The 21,185-nt window shown below is 41.0% G+C and overlaps 1 protein-coding gene across 2 annotated transcripts in view; it reads left to right on the top strand.

Moving 5' to 3' along the window:
- The first annotated feature begins 373 nt into the window (after positions 1-373).
- nkain2 (sodium/potassium transporting ATPase interacting 2) overlaps positions 374-21,185 on the top strand; it is an 87,428-nt gene continuing 66,616 nt past the window's right edge. For both annotated transcript variants that reach the window (XM_030047303.1, XM_030047304.1), the window contains exon 1: positions 374-483. In XM_030047303.1, the coding sequence (XP_029903163.1) occupies positions 430-483 (54 nt within the window). In that variant the 5' untranslated portion in view covers positions 374-429. The remainder of the gene's footprint in view (positions 484-21,185) is intronic.

Here is a 21,185-nt window from a genome sequence, read left to right on the forward strand (position 1 = left end):
AGGTAGGCTATTTAATTTGCCTTGAATTGCAGGGGCTTGGAGAGGCTTTTGCCAACATAGACACGCTTTGGATACAGAGCACACACACAAAAAAAGAATCATTTGTGAATCTGACTGAAACGTCCCCACGGCCCCACTCCCATCTTTGGGGCCCCGACCACAGGGCTTTGGAGATCCAGGTGGCATCATTTGAGGCTGTTTATTTGTCATCAAGCCTCCATTTGAATGAGGTAGTAGCCTATTATTCCCCTGAGCGCGGGAGAGGACAGGGGCTGTGCTCTGTTCTCTGAGGCTGAGCACTGAGCGTCTCTACCTGGGCTTCCAGCCAGCCAGCAGGCCCTCAGGGGGGGTTGGATTTGGAGATCCGTTTGGAGATTTGGGAGTTTCCAAGAGTTCTCCACGTGGACTGCTGCAGAAGAGAAGGGGACCATGGGGTGCTGTAGCGGCAGGTGTACCCTGGCCTTCATCTGTGGCATGCAGCTGGTAAGACTTCAATTATACGCTTCAGCCTATAAATAAATGAATGCATGGATGGAGGTTTGTGTGCACTGATGATTGGAAGGAGAGGACGGGTGTTACATAAATCCTAAATCTGATGAAGAATTCAAAAAAGTTGTAATAGGAATCAAAGTAGACATACCTTCTTTGCTTGAAAGACTAAAAGAGAGGGCTGGATATCTTCATCTGACACTGATATTTTGATATAAGAGTAGATGTCAGGAATTGTGGTTATTGTACCATGATATTGTTTAAATTTCCCGGTCTTAAAGGCTGCATTAGCCTACAGTCTGTCATCGCCTCACCTATTTGATCATCTTATCCACATTATTGATGACTGTTTATCAAAAATCTCTTGTATGTTAATATCTTATGAAAACACCAATAGTCATCTCTATAATAATGACACAATGCTGATATTGAGGTATTTCTTCAAAGATACTGTGATATTTGATTTTGTCCATATGGCCCACCCTACTGAGAGGTTGTAATTCTACACTGCTTGCTTAATGTGGAGCGGAGGTTGGATGAATGGATGGAAGAAAAAAGATGGATGGATGACTGACTTTCAGGAATTAATAGGCACGTGAAAGGTCATGGCACAGCAAAGGATCTGGTTTGGGGGGACGGATTGATGGATGGACGGCTGGACGGAGGAATGAATGGATGCATGTAGGTGGGAGTGCCGAGAGGACTGTGCACTTGTGATTCCACACTGAGTTTGGGTGGATAGATGGATGTAGGGACAGATGAATGGAGGGAGTGGCAGAAAGTGAGGGAGGGATGGATGGAGCAAGTAAAACTCTGATCCCGTGGTAATAGAAAAATGGATGGATGGAGGGAAGGAAGAAGAGATGGATCGGATCCACTCATGGAATCACTGACTTCACAGAGACACGCCCACAACTGCTGCCATTCCCTGTCTGCCCATTTCTCTCTCTCTCTCCTCACCAGCTGTGTCAGTGGAAGCGGGTGCCAAGCAACACAACAGGGAGGCATGGGTGTGTGTGTGTCTCTGTGTGTGTGTTCATGTACACTGTATGTGTGAGGGCGTGTATGAGCAAGAACACAAATGTTTTCATCCTAGTGAGTCATTTACATGAAAGGAAAAATGAACCCTAAAACTCTTGAATATTGAAAAACAAGAACAGCTGTCCTGGGTGCCTTTTCATAGTTATCTGAAGTATTGTTATTATTTGTGGATAAATGGCCAAAAGCAGATGATATGTAGTCACGGTTAAATGTTGCAGCCCAGCTACGATGAAGTTTAAAATAGGTAGAACATGTGTCAGTATATGAAACATCAACACTGAGGGTTTGGTGTCAGTTCCTCACAAACAAAGCAGAGGGGTTTCTCACCAGTTTGTGCTGTTGTTCAACAATTGTACTGGGAGAAATCTGCCAATTACTCTGTGGATAATAGCCTCAGTATTCTGTAGTCATAGTAGTAGTAGTAGTAATAGTAGTGGTAGTAGTAGTCTTCAATTCAATGCAACTTCAAGACATGTTGTGTTTTGAAAAGGGGGCACAACATGTGTTCTCAGCTGGAGGAAGTTGCTCTTTTGCCATTCAATCATTGTAACTCTTACTATCATTATTTCTCTTTACCCACCTACTGGTGCAACCATTGGCTGGGTACAGGTAAGTTTTCAGGGAGATGTTGAAACTCATACGGGGAAATTTAGAAAATCACTTACCAGAAGCAAGATATCATTGGAAAATAACTCTCAAAATGCATTTTCCATTACAGATATTTGTTCATAGAACTTTCCTTTAAACTGAAATTATAGTACATTCATTGGACTATAGAGGACAGTGTACTCTGTGTGTGTGTGTGTGTGTGTGTGTGTGTGTGTGTGTGTGTGTGTGTGTGTGTGTGTGTGCATGCGTGCGTGTGGGTGTGTGTGTGTGTGTGTATACATGTGCATCAACATAAGCATGTGCTTATCAATGTGAGCTCAAATGGTGCAGATCTCAGCCAGGTCATGGTCCTGGAGCAGCTGGAAAGTTATAGACCAGTTTTCCAGTCATGGAAAACACCTGGAAAATTTTTTGAAGTGGTTACATTTCCTGGAAGTATTAGTGAGATCGCTAGAAAACTACAGAGCTTGCATTGTACATGTTTTGCCGCTGACTCTCCGTTTCAGCACCTGTCATGTGTGTATGGAAAAAAACATGCCAAAAACACTCAAAACTGACCCATTGACCCACACCACATTTGCCAGTAAACAATGTGTTTTATGTGAGATGTGAACGCATTTGTACATTGTTAGCATGTTGCTAATGTTTTGAGTTTTTTTGTTAATAATGTGTAAATTGAGAAATTGGCTACTTTATCCATTTTGAATCATTCTAAGAGAACCTTCTGTGAGCAACAGCTAACATGCACATGAGTCATTGAACAAGTCCTTGCAAAATCCTGCAACATGATTCCCTTAACAGAGTGGGAACCCTGCAAGTGAGTTATGTACCTACAGACCTGTGAGTAGGCTAGGGGACATTAGTACAGCATCACTGTACTTTGCACTGTGGGTGTATTGTGTGTGGTTGCACACAAGTATTTGTGCCTAAACTGTCTTAATCTTGAGTCATTTTTACACTAAGTGTGAAGTAAATTGACTCACTGTGACATTGTAGGCACTGTACTGTACATACTGCGTGTGTGTGTGTGAGAGAGTGTGTGAATGTGTGTGAGCGTGTGTGTCTGTGTGTAGCATGAAAACAAGCATTTGTGTTGCAGCATTGTCAACCTGTGGAGTCATTCACAGCAAGTATGAAGACCTATTGTTGTGTTCTAGTTACCATACTCTCTCTCTCTCTCTCTCTCTCTCTCTCTCTCTCTCTCTCTGTGTGTGTGTGTGTGTGTGTGTGTGCGCACGAGTGTGTTTGTGTGTAAAACCATCTATTGTGCTGTGAAATATGACACTGCTATGAATGTTGAAAAGGAGAATTACTGCAATGCAACTCAACATGTCTACAGTAGAATGCTAATGAGCTTGGCACTTGAGTTGCATGCATGTGAAATGCATTATTGTGCTGTAAATGGGTATGCCACAACGTATTTGCGTGTGTATGTCAGAGAGAGCACACAAGAGAGAGAGAGAGGCAGAGAGAGAATGTGTGTGTATGTGTGTGTGGCTGTGTGTGTTTGAATGAGATGCTGTCACAGTGATAGTCATTGTGTCTAATGCAGTGGAACTAATGCTATGCCATAGTCAACAACATGTTGTGCTCTGTTAACTGTTGTAATAGCGAAGCCAGCTGATACCGCCACTGAGCTCAGAGTCTGACACACCACTGTATCTTATAGTTAAGTTATGCACAGTTAGCTTTGGTACAGCTGCAGCCATTTAGGCAGAGGGCTCCTGATGGTGGAGACCATGGGGGTCCCCTATGTTCCCAGGGCTTTATATTATTGCAGTGTCATTTCAAACTCAAAATAGCGCCATGTGTTCCCCCAACCCTATGTACAAAGACGAACATACAGACACAATAAAAGTGGAGGTATATAAATAGCACAGTCGGCAGGTGTGCATGATTAGGAGGAGTTAACCTCCCGTATACACCCATCCAAAAACCAATAAGCAACTGGCTATTCAAACATAGGTCACCAAAACTGACAGTAACAATAATTGTCAGTTGCAGCCCTTATTGGCATGAATAACATCAACAACATACGTGGGACAGGACGTACTACTTAATGAACATAAAAATACTAAAGGAATTTTATAGGAATACTACAGGCGGCAGTGTCTCTATGATCCTCTTGCTCTTCTGCGACTACGTTGCTACTTGTCACCTCGATCATGAAGGTGACATTACTCTATAGAGAATATAGGCTACAATTTAGTATAGAATTGAGTATATAGTGTATATTTTAGAGAATATTATAGATCCAAAATGAAACTGACAGAAGGGCAGGACTGAGAGGAAAAGGCACACTTGCAAATCCATCTGCTACTTCAGCACCACAGACAGCGCCATGGATTTATCAACACACAGCACAGTGAGGCTGCTGGTATTTCAGAGCCGTGGTCGGGGCTGTGGATTCTAACTTATACAGGCCTCAGTCAGATAAAGAATCAGTGAGTCAGGTGGACTAGACTAGCACATTCAACTAATCAACCCCTCTGTCCCTGCACTCTCTCTTCTATTAGGGGATGGAGAGAGAGGGGGGATGGCAGGTCAACAAGGGGGGTGCCCCCGTCATCCGCACCCAAATTGCCTACTGCTTAACATAAAGATCAAGGATGATAATGTCATTGTCTTGTGGTATATTGACAGTGTTAGTGATAGTGCATGTTCAGTAAACAATATCTGAAAAGGTGTTTGAAAATGATGTGTGGAAAAAAAAAAATACATTGAGGGGATGTAAGGCCGTGGGAGCACAGATACAGTCCTGAAACTTTGTCCTCAAAAAATACCAACTGTAAACACTGAAAAAATACCAACTCTAAACACTGAAGTGAGATAGGACCACTGATATTTTTTCAGCTGTGGTAGTGTAGTTTCCCACTGCTGCTTAATATTTACCGAGGAAGCCTACAAACCCTCATCAAATCGTTACAGACTGGGCACTGCTCGGCAAGAATGTGCCAGTCGTTGAGTCGCTGTATTTGAGAAGCCCTGATGGAGGTAACATTCCTGCTGTGTTAGCTCCCATTTTGTAGTTGACCTCACAGACGAGAAAGCAGTGATGGTCAGGCCGTCTTATGTAGTGGAACTGATGTCTGATGTTCCTCTTAACATCGTAATTTCTCCTGCTCCATTAGCTTGGCTAATAGCTAAGTTAGCAACTGGCAGTGCAGAGAGACAGATTATCCAGCCTGCAGTATTATGCAGTATGATGTCATATTATAGCAACACGGTTTATTTATATGAAGCAGAATTTGTCAATTTGTGATCCAGGTTTGAGTACATTTAATGAGACACTGGGGAACAGGATCATTAAAACAGGAGCATATCTACATGTATGCTCCCAATGTTCCCTCATTGTAATTTACTTAATACACTATTTCCAAACATAATTTTAGATATAATTTACTGAATATGCACGATCAGATTACCCATTTTTATGAACATACCTGAACACATGGGCAATATGATCACTATTCTTTACATGCTGACATTTAATGATATGTGTATAGCTAATATTGGTGACAATGCAAAGCAGCATGACCATGAACAGAAACACAAAATATCAGATATTACTGACTGGACAGATTGTACATTTTTGATGATATAACAGAGGTATGGATTTCTTTCTTTTTTTTTTGCCGAGGGAACATAGGATTGAGAGAATTTGGGGCGGCTTTCAGTTTGGAGAAATTACAGGGTTTTTTTTTTTCATTTTGAGTTGTTGGAAAGTGACAGTTGGGGTTCTTACCCACATAGTGTTATCTGCCACTCCACATGAGTGAAAGAGATCCTCCAAGTTTGACCAGCCAACTCCTTCACTTTCACAAAAACAAGCACTTCACTGGGACTGTTCTTCTCCAAAATGAATGAAGTGGCTCTGGCCAAGCAACCAAGACAATTTCGAGCATCGACCCAAAGCTGCACAACAACACACGCTGGTTTGGAATAAATTATCAATGATCTTTTCCAGCCCTCTTGCCTGCAACTCATGGAACTACGTTGTTTCTGTATCACTACGCAACGGCTCCCCTAAGCATGGTGTTTGTATAGACACCTGGTACGTCAGGCCATTGAGTAGTGATACCGAAAGAAAGTAGTTCCACCAGGTAGCAAGCAAAGGGGCTGGAAAAGAGCTTTGATAGTGAATCTCCTGGTGAAACGCTGGCTCTCGTGACAGGGAAGGAGTAGACAGGTCAAACTTAGAGGATCTATTTCACTTGTATGGAGTAGCAAATACCACTATATGGTTAAGAAGCTGAGGCTCATCTAGAATACAGACTGCATCAAATTACTTCAGTAATAAAGTAATTTTTTATTACTAATTCAGTAATTTTATCTTGGTTTTCAGATTCCAGTAATTCAATAGAATGTCTATTAGATTACACTGTGTTTCACTCTTGAAAAACAGGTTAAGGAAAGTTAGACAAAAGACAACTGAGCTCAGGGTGAAACACTGCCTCACTTTAATTTCCTTAATGAATCTGTACTTAGCTTTTAATTACTGACCTTGTTGTCATATTGCATTTATTGTGAAATCACAAGGTAATTAAGGCATATTGCTGCTGTCAGGTGAAAACCTTGAAACTCCCCAAATGCCCAGGCTTAGCTGGAGCACCATGCTTTTTGGAGTTTTAGCAATGAGTTTTTAAAGGGTCTTAGCATTTTCTCAACACACTCTCACCCTTAGGTGTATGACAAATGCAAAAAAAATAGAAGAGAGCGTCCTCATAATCCACAGGAGAGTCTGTTTTTTTTTTCTTTTACTGAAGCATCAGCCCACGTGAAACAGGAGAAATACAAAAAGGCACAAAAGTTGATATTGAATATTTTTGCTAAAATTGTGTGCAAAGTTGGAGAAAGACCTTTCATGATTGAAACGTGACTTCTGTGCCTTCAGTTTTTAATATCAGCTTTTGTGCCTTTGGTATTTTGCTCATTCTGAAGATGTGCCACTCTTTAACGCCTTTGTGGTGGTGTGCGCACTGATTTTTTGGTTCAAAGGACTTTCTTTGGCATTATATGAGAACGCTGCCTTCTCTTGTGTTTCTGTCACAGAACTCTTTGAGCCGCTACCCGCTTTTTCCACCATCCAACCCGTAGAGAGAGACACAATATTCCTCTAACTGATGTTAAATTATGAAAACCACCAAAATTGCAGGGTTACGAGGTTCTCACCTTAGTGTCTCACAGCGATGTAAGAAACATATTAGACGTTCAAACTGTAGTAAACTGGGTCAGGGCGCTGTGAACAGAACAGCAGAGGAGAGCGGAGCTGAACGAAACAAAATAGAACAGACGCGCAGACCAAAGCAGAGCAGACGGTGTGTATTTACAAACACCTCTATATGCACACACACACACACACACACACACATGCACACACACATCCAGATACCTCCAGTGACTCACTTTATGTGGTAATGGTTGTGGTGGTTGTTGCTATAACAGTCCACACACCCACCAGCTGCTGCCTCAGTGATGATGACTAATCAACCAATGGCGTGATAGGTAGCAGGACGGTAACGAATGGCCTCGCTCCATTGGCTGGTTGATTGGGCTGGGTGCAGATGGTGGTGGTGGGTGTTTATGTCGTTGGAAAATTAATTATGTTATTGCTTGTAACTTCATTGAATAGACAAAAAGAGAGGAGAGCAGAACAAAATGGTAGGTTTATATGCTGTAGAGTAGAATAGAATAGAGTAGATAATTAAGACCTTGTCCTGCCTGCTACAAGGGTTGCTATAGAATTACAGTTTAAATGAATCAAATAATAAATATATCGTAGCTGTAATATATCACAGAATAGTATAAAAAGCGAAATCGAATGCTGTAGACTATTTTACAGTAGATTTGGGTGTTGATTTGCAGATACTGGCAGAAATTTGTTTGCAGCAGGCAGACACTTCAAACTTTAAGCTGGCACTGCAAAGCCATTTTGATCATTTTAGTCAGTAAAATGCAAATTTCTCCAGAAACATCTTCACTCTTAATCTGCATTGCTGAATACTTCAGTCAGAATCTTGTGTACACGGCACACGAGGATCATAAATCATGTAAAAAAAAAAAAAAAAAAAAAAAAAAAAAAGTGGGACTTGTACAGCAACCATAGGCTATCTGTGACACAGTGTTTATGTCTGTCAGTACGACAGTGCGTTTCTGTGACATTTCCCCTAGTAAGGGACATAATGAATAATTTACCAGCTGAAGGCTATGACACGAATACAGATAGGGTATCTGTGCCATGGATTGATGGAGGGAAATATTACATGAAAGAGGATTAGAGTAATCTGATAGAAAAAAAAAATGGTTGACAATGCAGTTTACATGTTGGATTTATCAGAAACATGGTTTAAAGCTTCTTTGGGTTGACTTATATCATACACAAAACCTCATTTTAGATAACATGAGGTGAAGTGGATTCATATTTCTTGTTAATGTTGATACAGTAATGCTATCACAGGATGGTAAACCAGTTGAGACACAAATCACCTGAATTCACTTTAACCTGCAAACTATTTGTTATTCATTTAATTGGCAGGATGTGACATTTCTCTCGTGCTGCAGGTTTTTCCATCTTGGCATTTTAAGAAATTTCACTTTCTGAATTTTTTGGGTTGAAAGCGAATGGAGTTCCTGCTCGCCAGCACCAACAAATGCAATCTTCAGACTTCCTCTTTGTCACAACTTAGTGAGATAAAAGGGGTTTCGCTTCCTTTATGTACAACACCATTTTCTACAAGGGCCACACTCAGTTTCAGCTCTGACTATATAGATTTTCTGTCTCTCTTTCTTTTTTGTAGTCTCCAATTTGTCAGTCTCCCGTTCTCCAGCTCAGTGTCTTTTATATATGCCCACCTGCTCTCTCTCTCTCTGTCTTTCCGACGTGTTTAATTTCTCTCCATCTGTCTCTGTTTCTCTTTGTCTCTTTTCGTCACCACTTTTTCCATCTCCCTCTCCATGCTTGAAGGAATGCAGCTGATGCACCTTGGCTATTGACTTGACTGGCGATTATTTCAATGTGTTTGAGAGAGACTGTGTACAAAACAAGGTTGACACAAGCCTTCACCTACTAGTCCTATTGAGCTGGTTCCATAGTGCCAAATCAATCTTAGATTAGACTTGGGACCTTTTCGTTTTTCCAATCTGACATCAAATTGTTCGGAGGTCATTTTGAATAAGGGGCATTGTTGTACTTATCTAGCTGAGGGTATTGTGGATTCAGCTCCATCCTTGCGTTCAGCTGTCAGTCAAGCACAAAGTCTGGGGGAAGAGACTGGCCCATTTTGAAGAAAAGAAACCTGAAACTGCTGCATCTGCACTGAAAACTTTGAACAGGCCTTCCTTGTTTGACTTACCGTTATTGAATTTTGTTCATGTCCCAGCAATTAAGCCTTGTGACTCCCACGTAAGAGAATTTGTAATTCTTGGCACTGGCCGGCCCTGAGGGAGAACTGCAACATTTGCAGGGGGACACCATGTTTACTTTAGGCTCCTTGTATTGAATAGAATTGAATTTCAGCTCTTTTCCCAGAAGAATATGTACAGCGTGAAAATGAAATGAGTTGAACCCATCCCCTCCAGCTTCCACACACACACACACACACACAAACACACACACACGTATCAAAAATGACAATGACATCTATGAAGTAGTTGTCAATTTGGTTACAACGTAGCCTATGTTATTTGAATGCATGTTTTTTTTTTTTTTTTTTAACATGTTCTTTGCTTCCTTTAAGACACTATTCACTACTCAGTGTGTGTGTGTGTGTTTGTGTGTGTGTGTGTGTAGACTGCACTGTGTGTACGTGTAGCTGTTTGCGTCTTCATTCAGTGAGGTCATGCAGTTAACACCAGCAAAACAATAATATCATAATAGCCTTGACAACCTTTGCAAGTTCACTTTATCTGCAGATGCTTGTAAGGCAAAGACTGGAAAACAAGAAGGCTAATCAACCAATAACAAGAAACAATGATTAAATTGCCAGTTTTTTTTGCCACAGTGCAGATGTAATATTATTTCTGCTGTGTGAACTATGTCTGTTTGAATTCCCCCCCAAAACAATTACAGTGCTATTGACTGTCTGCCTTGCTCGGACTTTGAGATAATATAAGAGCAGTATGTTTGTGGTTCTGTGAAGCATTTTATCGAAGGTTAGACTAATGGATCAGCTCTGTTTAGGCTAACAGATTTATTTAACCACTCTGTCAAAAGCAGAAATATTCTTTTTATAAACAACTTTGTCTTCCTACCTTAGGACGTGAAATTATTGCACCCGCAAACGCTGAATTATTTTACTGTTACATTTATTGCATGCCAAATAAATGGCTGAACCGTGAAGTGTGAGCAGCAGGGTGAAGATACCTTCAGGATGCTCAAAGTGTTCTCTCACCTTTCGATTTGATGCCATGGTGTGTTGCTGTGTATGATGTGTGTGCTGCACATTAAAGTTACAGATATCAGGAGTCAAATAGATAGTTCACTTTTGGAGATTTTGACCCATTTGGCCGTTTGATGTTTACTGTTATCACTCATCTTGGTCAGCAGAACCGCTCAATTGGATACAGCTGAATATTCTAGCCGGAGGTATGTGGGTTGAATGTGTGGAGGTGATGGAAATGAAAAAGACCATCGATGCAGGCATCCTACCACAAGTTCACCAATCAATGGCTGAAATAATCAGCATATGATCACCTTTTGCTCCCAAGGTGTACATGTAAATATATGGATCTTTTTTTTTTTTTTTTTTTTTTTTGCATTAGTCTGTTTCAAAAATTCATTAATTCGAGACCCTGCAACCATGGATCAGAACAGGCCTGGGCTGCCTGAGGTAGTATGGAAAATGATTTCATTTTCATTTCCACATTTTTAGAAGTCGGAAAATACTTCTGCACACATGTATCAAAAAGTGTCTCGAAGTAAGTGTGTAGGAGGAAAACCACCAACTTTAAGCAGTAGAGAAAAATCCCCTGGATACACCTGTGTGTCCCAGCACAGAGACACAGCAATACTAATTAAGATTAACAAGCACACCTGTGTTTGGTTGAAGTTAGATTATTGTGTTGCATCCATAAAATGTTGCTTTTTTTGACCAAAACAAGAGTTAATACAAATGGAGGCTGGAACCCTGCTTTATAAGCCAAAGGGTTTGCAGGAGAGCTAATTTAGCCCAGCATTGTCTGGGTAATGCCAGTGACCTCTGAGATATGTACAAAGAAGAGCTGAAGGTGCAGAAGATGTTGAACATGTTGAGATGCGACTGTAAACTCAAAGAAAGAACCATTTAAAGTGAGATTCTGCTGAAAAACTGTGTCTTTGATATGGCGGCAATGCCTTTGCCAACTTTCAAAGTAGAGGTCAATTTGCTATGACCCTGACATGATTAGACATAGCAGAAAAGGCAGAACATATTGATGTACAACATGTGTATGTTAGTTTAAAACTGCTGGAACAAACATTATAAGTGGCCTATCACTGAATTTTACATGTGGCAGAGGACATAAACCTTGTCCAACCAAGAGTAAAGGGGGCGGGACTTAAGATCGGTCAGTGCTTATATAAGTTAGGGTCATATGAAATCTGAGCTGTTAAATAGGATTGTTGTAGTATACAATCAGTGCAGGATAACGCAAGACCAACACGCAAACAAAGCACAAATCAAATGAAAAGTAAACTTGATGTATAGAAACAGTCTATCCCTCAAATTTCCACTTTTTCTTGTTGGAATGCATATACAGTTATGGGAAAATATTTTCTGACCCTCATATGTGTAAATCTTCCTATGTCATGTAGCTCTAAATCCACTGCTGTGCTGAAGAAACATCTTCCACTTATTTCGGTGGCCTAGTTGGTAGTCCTATTTGCCCGCCGCTGTCAGCATACATTACGTCGCAGACCCACAAAAATCTTCAAATCCAGTTAACAAATGGGGAAAAAAAGAGCAACTTATGAAATGGAAATGGAATATGTGTGAGAACTGCGTATTTTCCATTAGAGGGTTTCCAAGGGCCAAGCAGAAAAGCTGCAAGTGCCTCCCATGCTGCATGTTTGGCATGACTGATGCCGTCTGATGACATGCTGTGTTATGATAGCAACAGGAGGTACAGTATGACAGAACTTCTCCCCCTATGATCATTCACTCTTTGATCTGTGACGGCACAGCCATGGGAGCAGGAGTGGATAGTCGCATAGCTGCATCAGCTCTCTCTCTGCTCCCGGGGGAATAGTTCATATAGTTAAGTCAGTTAGTCGCTGCCACAGTTTGTTGTGTGATCCACTGAGTGGGCTGTTTGGAGCGGGCAGGGTTAATCGTCACAGTGGTCTCTGATTGCAGGTGCAGATGAGTTCCTGAGGTGTCGAGTGGGCTTGTGGCAGCAGCCTGAAACGTCACTCGTCCCACTACGCCTGTTGTTGTTGAGCTCAGCGCTGAGGTTGGATATCAGTGTATTAGCTCAAGTGTATGTGTAGTGTCATGTTAGGGTAGATGTAGTGTGGGTGAGCACAGGTGTCATAAGCATTTGTAGAGGGGAATGCTGGGTTTTACTGTTAAGCTGTAGTGTGCACTAATTCAAAGAAATGGCTGTTATAAAAGGTACTCCCACTTGATGACTCTAATGATGTGTCTGCTCTCACCCACTTACTCTCCTCTCACATCCAAGCCACGTTTCTTCATAGGTGCTTGCCTCACAGCACAGGACACGGTTACATCCAACATGATTTCAAAAATGTGTGAACTGAGCATGGACTTGCACAAATAATTTGATCACTGTCTTTTTTTTTTTTTTTTTTAATGAAAATGCTACACATGCATCATGTGAAATGGTTGAGCGTGGACACCTTAAACTCTTGGGTAAGGTTAGGGTTTGGTTTAGATTTAAACAGCTAAAACTTTGGTTAAATGTTTGGCAACTTAAAGAAATTGGTTAAGATCAGGCAGTGGTTTTGGTTGAGGTTAAAGGTGCATTAAACAAAATTATAGACAGAGGTGAAAATTGCTAAGACTCACCTGCCTAAAATGTTTAATAAGCATGAAATTTGAGGTCTAGGCTATGGCTCAGTGGTCCAGTCATTTTGCGTGGGTATCATAAAATCTGTGTATACTTGACATTTGTTCAAATCTCTTTCTGAAACAAGCAGTCACATTTTAGAACTCTGGTATCATTTTTCCTCTCTTTTATCCAGCCATTGGTTTCCATTCATTCCACTATGATATAAAAATGAACTTTCAGAGACTTCAAACTTTCTTCACACCTGTATCCATCACTGTAATAAAGTTGTCCACATTAATTTTCCTAAAAGCAGCGGCACTGTTGTGTTTTGACTTGAAATTGACTTGAAATGGGGTGAAATGAAAACGGTCTCTCCACAGAAAATAGTCCCTGTGGAAACCTTTGCTTTACACAGCCAATTATTAGTTCCATGGTTTATGAATGTTGCCGACTTTTTTAGGTGGCTCTTCCAACCAAATATTCCTATTTGCCAATCGAGGGATTTTGATAATATGTTGAAATCTTTTGTGCCCCCACATGGTTTGTTGCAATGTCAAATGTGAGTAAATTTTAGTAAATAGGCCAAACATTCAAAATCACCGGTATGGTCCTTGAAGTCTAACCTTAGCAGTTTTGCACAGTCTGTCTTTGAAAGCCCATTCTTTTGGTAAACTGGATTTTTGAGTGTTAAATGGAGTTTTGAGAGATGAAGGAAGGTAATTGAGAGCGAGAGCTAAAGCTACATATTCCACAAACCCTAGTATGACCAGAAACTTGTTTTATCTTTTTTTGTCACATCAAATTTGTAATTTGGTGTAATTCTTGACATATTTTTTATTGATTGCATTCCCTTGCCTTTTGTGATTCCTTAACTGTTGTGAATTCTTTACGGCTTGTCAATTTCCTGTGTGTCCTGTCGGTGTGTATATTTTGGTGCCTTCTTGTGTCATGTTTTTCTTGAGCAAACTTTGATCGACTTTGGTCAACTTATGTTCTTCTTTAAATGCTATAGAAAATAGATCTGGCTTGACTTGACATACTCTTGTCCCACCTTGACACACAGAGGACCTTAAGGATTACAGCTGACTACCTTTATGTTTTACGTAGGTGACAAGACACCTAACAGTAGATTGCTTATTACCCAAATAATCTAGTAAATGCCAATAGTGGCTTGTCCATGATCTGTTCACCAGGGTGCTCTGTCCCAAAGGTTAGTCTGCACAGATTTCCTCAGAACATAAATTTACAATGAGTGTGGCTTTCTTTTACTGGCAAGCAAAGGACTGCTCCACACTGACTCAGCATTTCTGAGCAGTGCCCATTTTCAGTGGGACTCTAAATTTTACTGAGATGTGATTTGCCAAGTTTGCTGTATTGGCACCTGATGCTACTCCTTCAATCATTTCAAGTGAGCGAGCAACTAATATGACCATGTTAAGTTACCTAACATGATCATTGGCTTTCTGCCTAACGTACGCTGAAGTCACCCATATCGAATGATATTTTGTTGGCTGCAAAACATTTTCTAGTCATTAAGCTGGTAACCGTGATAGCAACGTTACGTACAAGTGCTTTGACAAACTAACATTAATAATAAACATATTAGAGGACCTTATAATCTGTGTTAACCAATTTTATGGTGCCTCCTGGTCGTGACTGGCCAGCAGACTTCTTTCACACACATGTAGCAGTGAAAGAGTATTTTATATGAAAGAGAAACTGTTTTCATTTTGGGATTTATAAGGTAATTTGGCAGTAATATAAACCAGAAATCAAGGAATGTGTATTCAAATGAAAGGGTTGAGTTATTTTCATTTATTTTATTTTCATTTTAACTTGTTTATTTCATGAAAATTCATAGAATTTGGCTGGTCAAGTAAGGTCATCAGACTGCAAGGGTCTGCCAGTGAGACACAAGAGTTTGGTCCCTATTAATGAATTTAATTAATGTAGAAGTTTGCACAATAAAAAGTAGTAAGGATTTATAACTTCCACACTGTCTGTTCATGTGCAGTAATGCAATGCTGCACAGTCAAATTGTAGAGCAATTCATATTGGCAGATTGTTTATAGACTGGGGTCCCTGTAGCATTCGCTGGTGCAGAAAGGGTAAAAAGTGCTGTCAGAACCCAGAAGAAGATGTAGACCTTTTTGTGGTGGAGTTTCACATGGAAAAAAGGACCCAAATGTGTCAGGGTGCCTGTATCCCTGAGTGAGACAGTAAACGTGTCCTGTGGGTCCCGAGCTGAAACAGGTGAAGAATCCACTGATGTAGTCCATTCCCCAAAGACTGATCCAGCAGCACCAGCCTCTCTGCAGCTCCAGTGCTCTGCCTTTATTTAGTTTTTTTTTTTTCTCTTTTTTTGCAATCTGCAATTTTCCACCTCAGATGCTTTTATCTGAAAACAGCACAAGATCCTCTCCCTGTTGAGACTGTGGCATGTCTTGTAAAAGCATTATAGAGGCACACAGGGAGCGTGTAAAGCTATGATACTATATCAACTCACACCGTCATCGTAAAAAAACTCTAAATCTTGGGAAAAGTGGAATCAGTAAAAAAGTGTTTCTGCCAGAGTTAGAAGGGCTGACTCAATCTTTATGCTTCTGCAGTTGACTGGGGGCTATAAATTGAACTCGCACAGTTATAATGGATTGTTTGGCATAGTTTCAATGATAATGACTGACCTGGAGTGCAGACAACTGTACATCTGTGTGACCTAAAGACTGCTCTGCCTGTGTAGGCTGCGCTCCTCTAATGCAGGCTATGTTATGTAACAGCAAACAGTGGTTCTTAAAGCGGTGTCAAACTAAAGTGTGCATATTTTTCATTAAATTTGTTTTATTATCATCATCGGGTGGAGAAATCAGTCCTCTCTATGCAGAGAGAGGCCTGTCGGCTATTTCCTCCTGACTCAAGTGAGCAGTTCTGCTCAGGAGGGATTAAAAAGTTATTTTCACAGCACAACCTCAGTTTTTATTCCTCCTGCCCCCGTTTGATTGACTCTTCAACACCACCTGCTCTGCTCTGCTGGCATGGCTAGCTTCAACAAACAATAGTAACAGTAGTTGTTAGCTACGGTGACCAGACCTTCTAATTTGTTCAGGATTGGGAGTCCCAAATCCAGACAAATATCTGTAAAACACTAAAATGTCCCAATTTCAACATTCATTACCAAATTTTTCACTGCTCATCCCTGTAATTTAAACCGAACAACATTTTAACAAAAATGTTCAGCGTTTTCGGCTAAATCTAATGGTGAAGCAGTCTGACTTCTACTTTCAACGCTACGACCCGTGGAAGCTGGCATGTATGGTTGGATCGTCCTGTTTTGCGAAAGTTCACAATAATTTCCTTGGTCTTTTTAGTGTTAAGGACCAAGTTGTGGTTTTTACACCATGATGCCAGATGTTGTACTTCTCTTCTATAGTTGCTGTTAATGAGCCCAAGCACCGTGGTGTCATCAGCAAATTTTACAATGAGGTTGTGTGTGAAAAGTGTGAAGAGCAATGGACTGAGCGTATTGATTAGGAGGGTGGACGAGGTGTGCCTACCAGCCCTAACACACTGTGAGCGGTTTGTCAGAAAGTCAAGGATCCAGTTGCATAATGCCGTGTTCAGTCCAAGGTTGTGTAAGTGTAAACAGTTTTCAACTATATTTTGGTGGATTTTGGAGGCATTTTTTCATCTGCTGAGACTATGTATATAGTGTTAAAAGGTGGGTGGGTATGCAAAGTGCTGAAATAATTGTCCCCCATCCGGCTGAAGCGCCTATGGTGTGTGCTTAAGCTCATACATGTACACATGCAGGTGAGTGCGGTGCACTAAAGCGTCCTGGTCTGGGGGTTTTACAATATGGTCACACTATTGTTGGCAGAGTAAGTCATTATATCAGTGGAAGAGAGGGATAGTAAAGGCTTCCACATGGAGCTTTAACAAGTGATGGCATTAGTCACGGACTTTCTCACATCAGCTCTGCAACTACAATTTTTTAGCAAGTGAGCTCTATAGCATTGTTAGCTATGAAAACTTTTGCAATCATGTTGTTGAAGGGCTAGTTCCAACAAGCAAGATATATTCACCCAAGATGGTCAGCTTCACCAGGGTAGCGACAATGACATTACTCTAAGGCAATGCCCACTCAGCCCTGCAGGATTACTACAGAAAATGCATCCCCTAAAATTCCATTTTATCACAGTTATTGACTTTCAGCAACACTCAAATGTTGATGGATGATGAAGACCGCACTAAAGAATAGCGCTAAATAAGAAAATCCCTCTTTTTCATTGGGCGTACCATCCCTGCCGAAAATTATTTTCACACAAAACTACTTATTGGCTGCTAGCCTGCAAGCACACACAGTGGTCTATTCAGTGTATCTTGCATTACAGGGACTTGGGAGTGATTTGGCAAAGCAACTGGAGCCAATAATGTTAGATGCCAAATTCTTCTGAGCAATCTGGTGGCCACTTTCAATCTTCCTACATCGTAGCGTAGAGTCGTGATCCCTGAAAAGCGCATCTAGTTTAATATCAACAGTCTGCAGTGTGGAGTGAGGGGAAAGAGAGGACAACAGCAAAGGTCAAGTGCTGGATTGAACCACTGATATCACAAGCTTGTGGCTGCTGAGCCACTAAGATGTCCCCGTATCGACGGCCCCGGAGGCTGACCTTGTGTGTGACCACCACTGATGGATGAGCCAGGCGGGTGTTTGGCCAGATCCTGCTGCCTCAGTATTTACTGACAAGCGGACAGACACACAGACTGGCAAGGAGGCAGACAGACAGAAAGTCACTTTCCTCATACTTGTGATGTTCCAATATAGTTCAGGCTGTTCTTGCACTGACTTCCTGTTCCCCGCTGCTCCTACGTTGTTATTTACCCCTCAAGGTGAAACACTCCCCTATTGTTTTGTGAGAACTCATATCCTGTTGATGTAGTCGTTGCTATTGTTGTTGTTGCCGTGAATTTCTGGTATTCCGCCTGCGCAGTCGTTTTGATCTCATTACATCAAAGGGGGTGTTTGAATTATGATGGTGAGCGACTGCAAAGCAATGCCTCAAGCTTCATTATTCGCATAATCCCCATAATTATAAGACTTGGATATGATTGGTGTCACACAAAGGCCTCCCATCTGGACAAAGTCATCTGTTGTTCAGGGTTTTTTTTTTTTTTTTTTTTTTTTTTAAAAACACATCTGAATTTTCTGAATGACAACCGCATTTTGTTGAATCAATATGTGAGATTTTTCAGGGACCAATTCATTTTCTCAAAAAGGAACATGAACACTTTTGAGTGAAAGAGAAAAGAAATAAAGGAAAGCAAAGGTTTTCCAGTAATTACAGTGATCCAGACTAAGATTGCTACTTTGTTGCAGCTACATAAGTAAATTCTATTGTCATAAAAGACCTTTATCTGTGTACTAGCTCCGTTTCACTGCATCCTGCTCTAATCTGATCTGCGCTGAACTGACAACTAAACCATGTGCCTGTCAATAGTAAACTTATTCCTGATAGAACGTCTTCCTCTACGCCCCAGTCTATAAAGTTTTTTACTATATTTCTATAAACAAGGTTATAAACTTGTAAAATCACTCTCCGCACCGCGATCTTATCTAGTTATTTTCTCTCGTCCTCTCACTCCTTTTCAGTTTCTCCCCTCTGTTGCTTTTTCTGTGCCATCACATTTCTCTGTGTATGATCGTTTTCTCTTGTTGCCTTGTAATTTCTCTCTCCCAGTCTCTCAGTCTCAGCCGTTCTCGCTTTTATTCTCTCTCTCTCTCTCTCTCTCTCTCTCCCTCTCTCTCTCTCTCCCTCCCTCTCTCTCTCTCTCTCTCTCTCCTCTGCTATGTCTCTCCCGGGCCATTTGAGTTGCTCAGGGAGCTGTGAAAACGATGTCTGTGTGTTTTTGAGTTTGTGTCCTGTAGGGAGTGTGTGTACGTGTGTATGTGCGTGTGTCTGTGTGTATGTGTGTGTGTCTGTGTGTGTGTGTGTGTGTGCAAGGACTGAAGAGGTAGTGGAGCGTGTTAAGGCTCACTCGAGAAGCCTTTAGACAGGGATAAGTAGCCAGGGGAGGAGGGATAGATGGATGGATGGATAGATGGATTCATAGTTGAATGGATGTCTGTTTGTGTGTGCGTGTGTGTGTGTGTGTGTGTGTGTGTGTGTGAGTGTGCGTGGATCAATACTTCGACGGATGGATGAATGGAAGAAAGGCTGGGGGAGATGATTAGGGGAAGCAGGAGGGAGGGATGATAACAGGAGATGGATGGATGACAGAAACTTGGATGCATGGATGGAGAGATGATTAATGGATGAATGGGTCGTTTAACATCACAGAATTATCAGTAATGTCCATAGACAGTCAGAGAGAGACAAATACATAGGTGTCGACATCCTTACAGTTAAATAAGTTCAGCGCAGATGTTTCAGTTTGGTTCATAGTGCAACAACATGGAACATCTGGATGGGAAATCTAAAGTCAGGAATGAATTGGTTGCTTTCTGGTCCACCTCATGCCGGGCCACAGTAAGTCCAGCAGCAGTGGTCCGAATTCAATTTTAGGCTTATCTTCCAAGGGCTGGTTAGCTACAAGCTAAATTGAAAAATGTGCTACTTTTGTTTTCCTTTTCTTCTGATGGCCTTACACCTACTGTGTTTTGACACAGCTCAACAACATTAACTTTCAATCAGACTAATTGGGCTCGTTAAAATCCCCCTCCAGTCATTTATTAAGACCCTAAAAATAATCTCTGTTCATCAGTATTACATATTTAGAGGTGTTTTCCATTAAAAAAAAAAACAAAAAAAAAACATCCATATCTTGGCCTCCGCCCACCTCCCTGCCTGCTGGCTCTTAATCAGAGTTCACTGGATGAGGAGGTCCCGTCCCGTGACACTAATGAAAATTCATAATCTAACCATTTTTTGATTTATGTGATTTAAGTGCAATTTCAAGTTGGTCCTCTTTTTTTTTTTTTTTTGGAAAACAAACAGTCCAGCAGCAGTTGGTGCTAATGATATGCAAACCAGCACCCCAGTTGACAGGATTGGCTGCCGGATTTGTGACAAACCAAATCTAGCTAGCCTGGGGTATGTCTGAATTTTGCAGAGATACACCCCCTTTGCAGAGATACAAGTAAGGATAGTCAGGGTCAGTCATTTTAGGGGACATAAACATAAGAAAAACATATGTATTTAGTGGAGGGGGTCTTTAACCATCCAGACAGGCAGCCAGTTAGAGGCCTTCTCAATAGAGCACCATTGTTTTGCTTTGTTTTGATTGGCTCTTAGTCAGAGAGTGCATGGTGGGTCAAAGCCAAAGACTGTCTGCTGTGTGACTGAGGCACTCAAACTGGCCCTCAGAATTACCAGGCAGTGTGGCAGGTTATTGACTGATCTGTCAAAGACCAATTTCGCCAGCACCTGATTCCTGTCAGGTGTTATTTTCTGACCTGCTCAATACCTTATACACTGTACTTTTGTTTCACTGACTGGATTCACACAGGCACCAGAAATCACATATTTACTGTATTTAAATACATGACTGATTTCTCCAGTTTCAGTAGCCAAGAGGAGGCAGAATCGGTTCCACAGAGAGTTGAGAACCAGATTTTTGGTTCTTGTGCAAATGTGTTTTTAATTGTCTCAGAAAGCTACATAAGCTTACTGTATCATTTACAAATTTCATATGACTTCCACAGTACTTTGGCCACTGACTCAGTCTAGTGCTGTGTCCCACAATTATAAGATGACTAGAAGGTAGTTGCCATAGGCAACAGCAAAACCTTGTATCACACAAAGAAATGGGATATCACTTCAAATTGAGTGTCAATAAATGAGGATGAATATCTAACAGGTAGTATGACAAAATGGAATAATAAAAGGACTTTGTGTATCAACATTTTAAAAGAATTATACAATTTTATCTTGTGTAGACCAATCAAGTGTAGACTTACTTTGTCTGTATTTAATGACGTGACCAGCAACAGGTACTGAAATTGCTACTGAGATTGAAATGCTGTGAGACAGACTTCTTCCTCTCAATAAAAAGATACAGTTAGA

This window comes from Myripristis murdjan, chromosome 24 (genome assembly GCF_902150065.1).
Source record: "Myripristis murdjan chromosome 24, fMyrMur1.1, whole genome shotgun sequence".
Classification (NCBI taxonomy): Eukaryota; Metazoa; Chordata; class Actinopteri; order Holocentriformes; family Holocentridae; genus Myripristis; species Myripristis murdjan.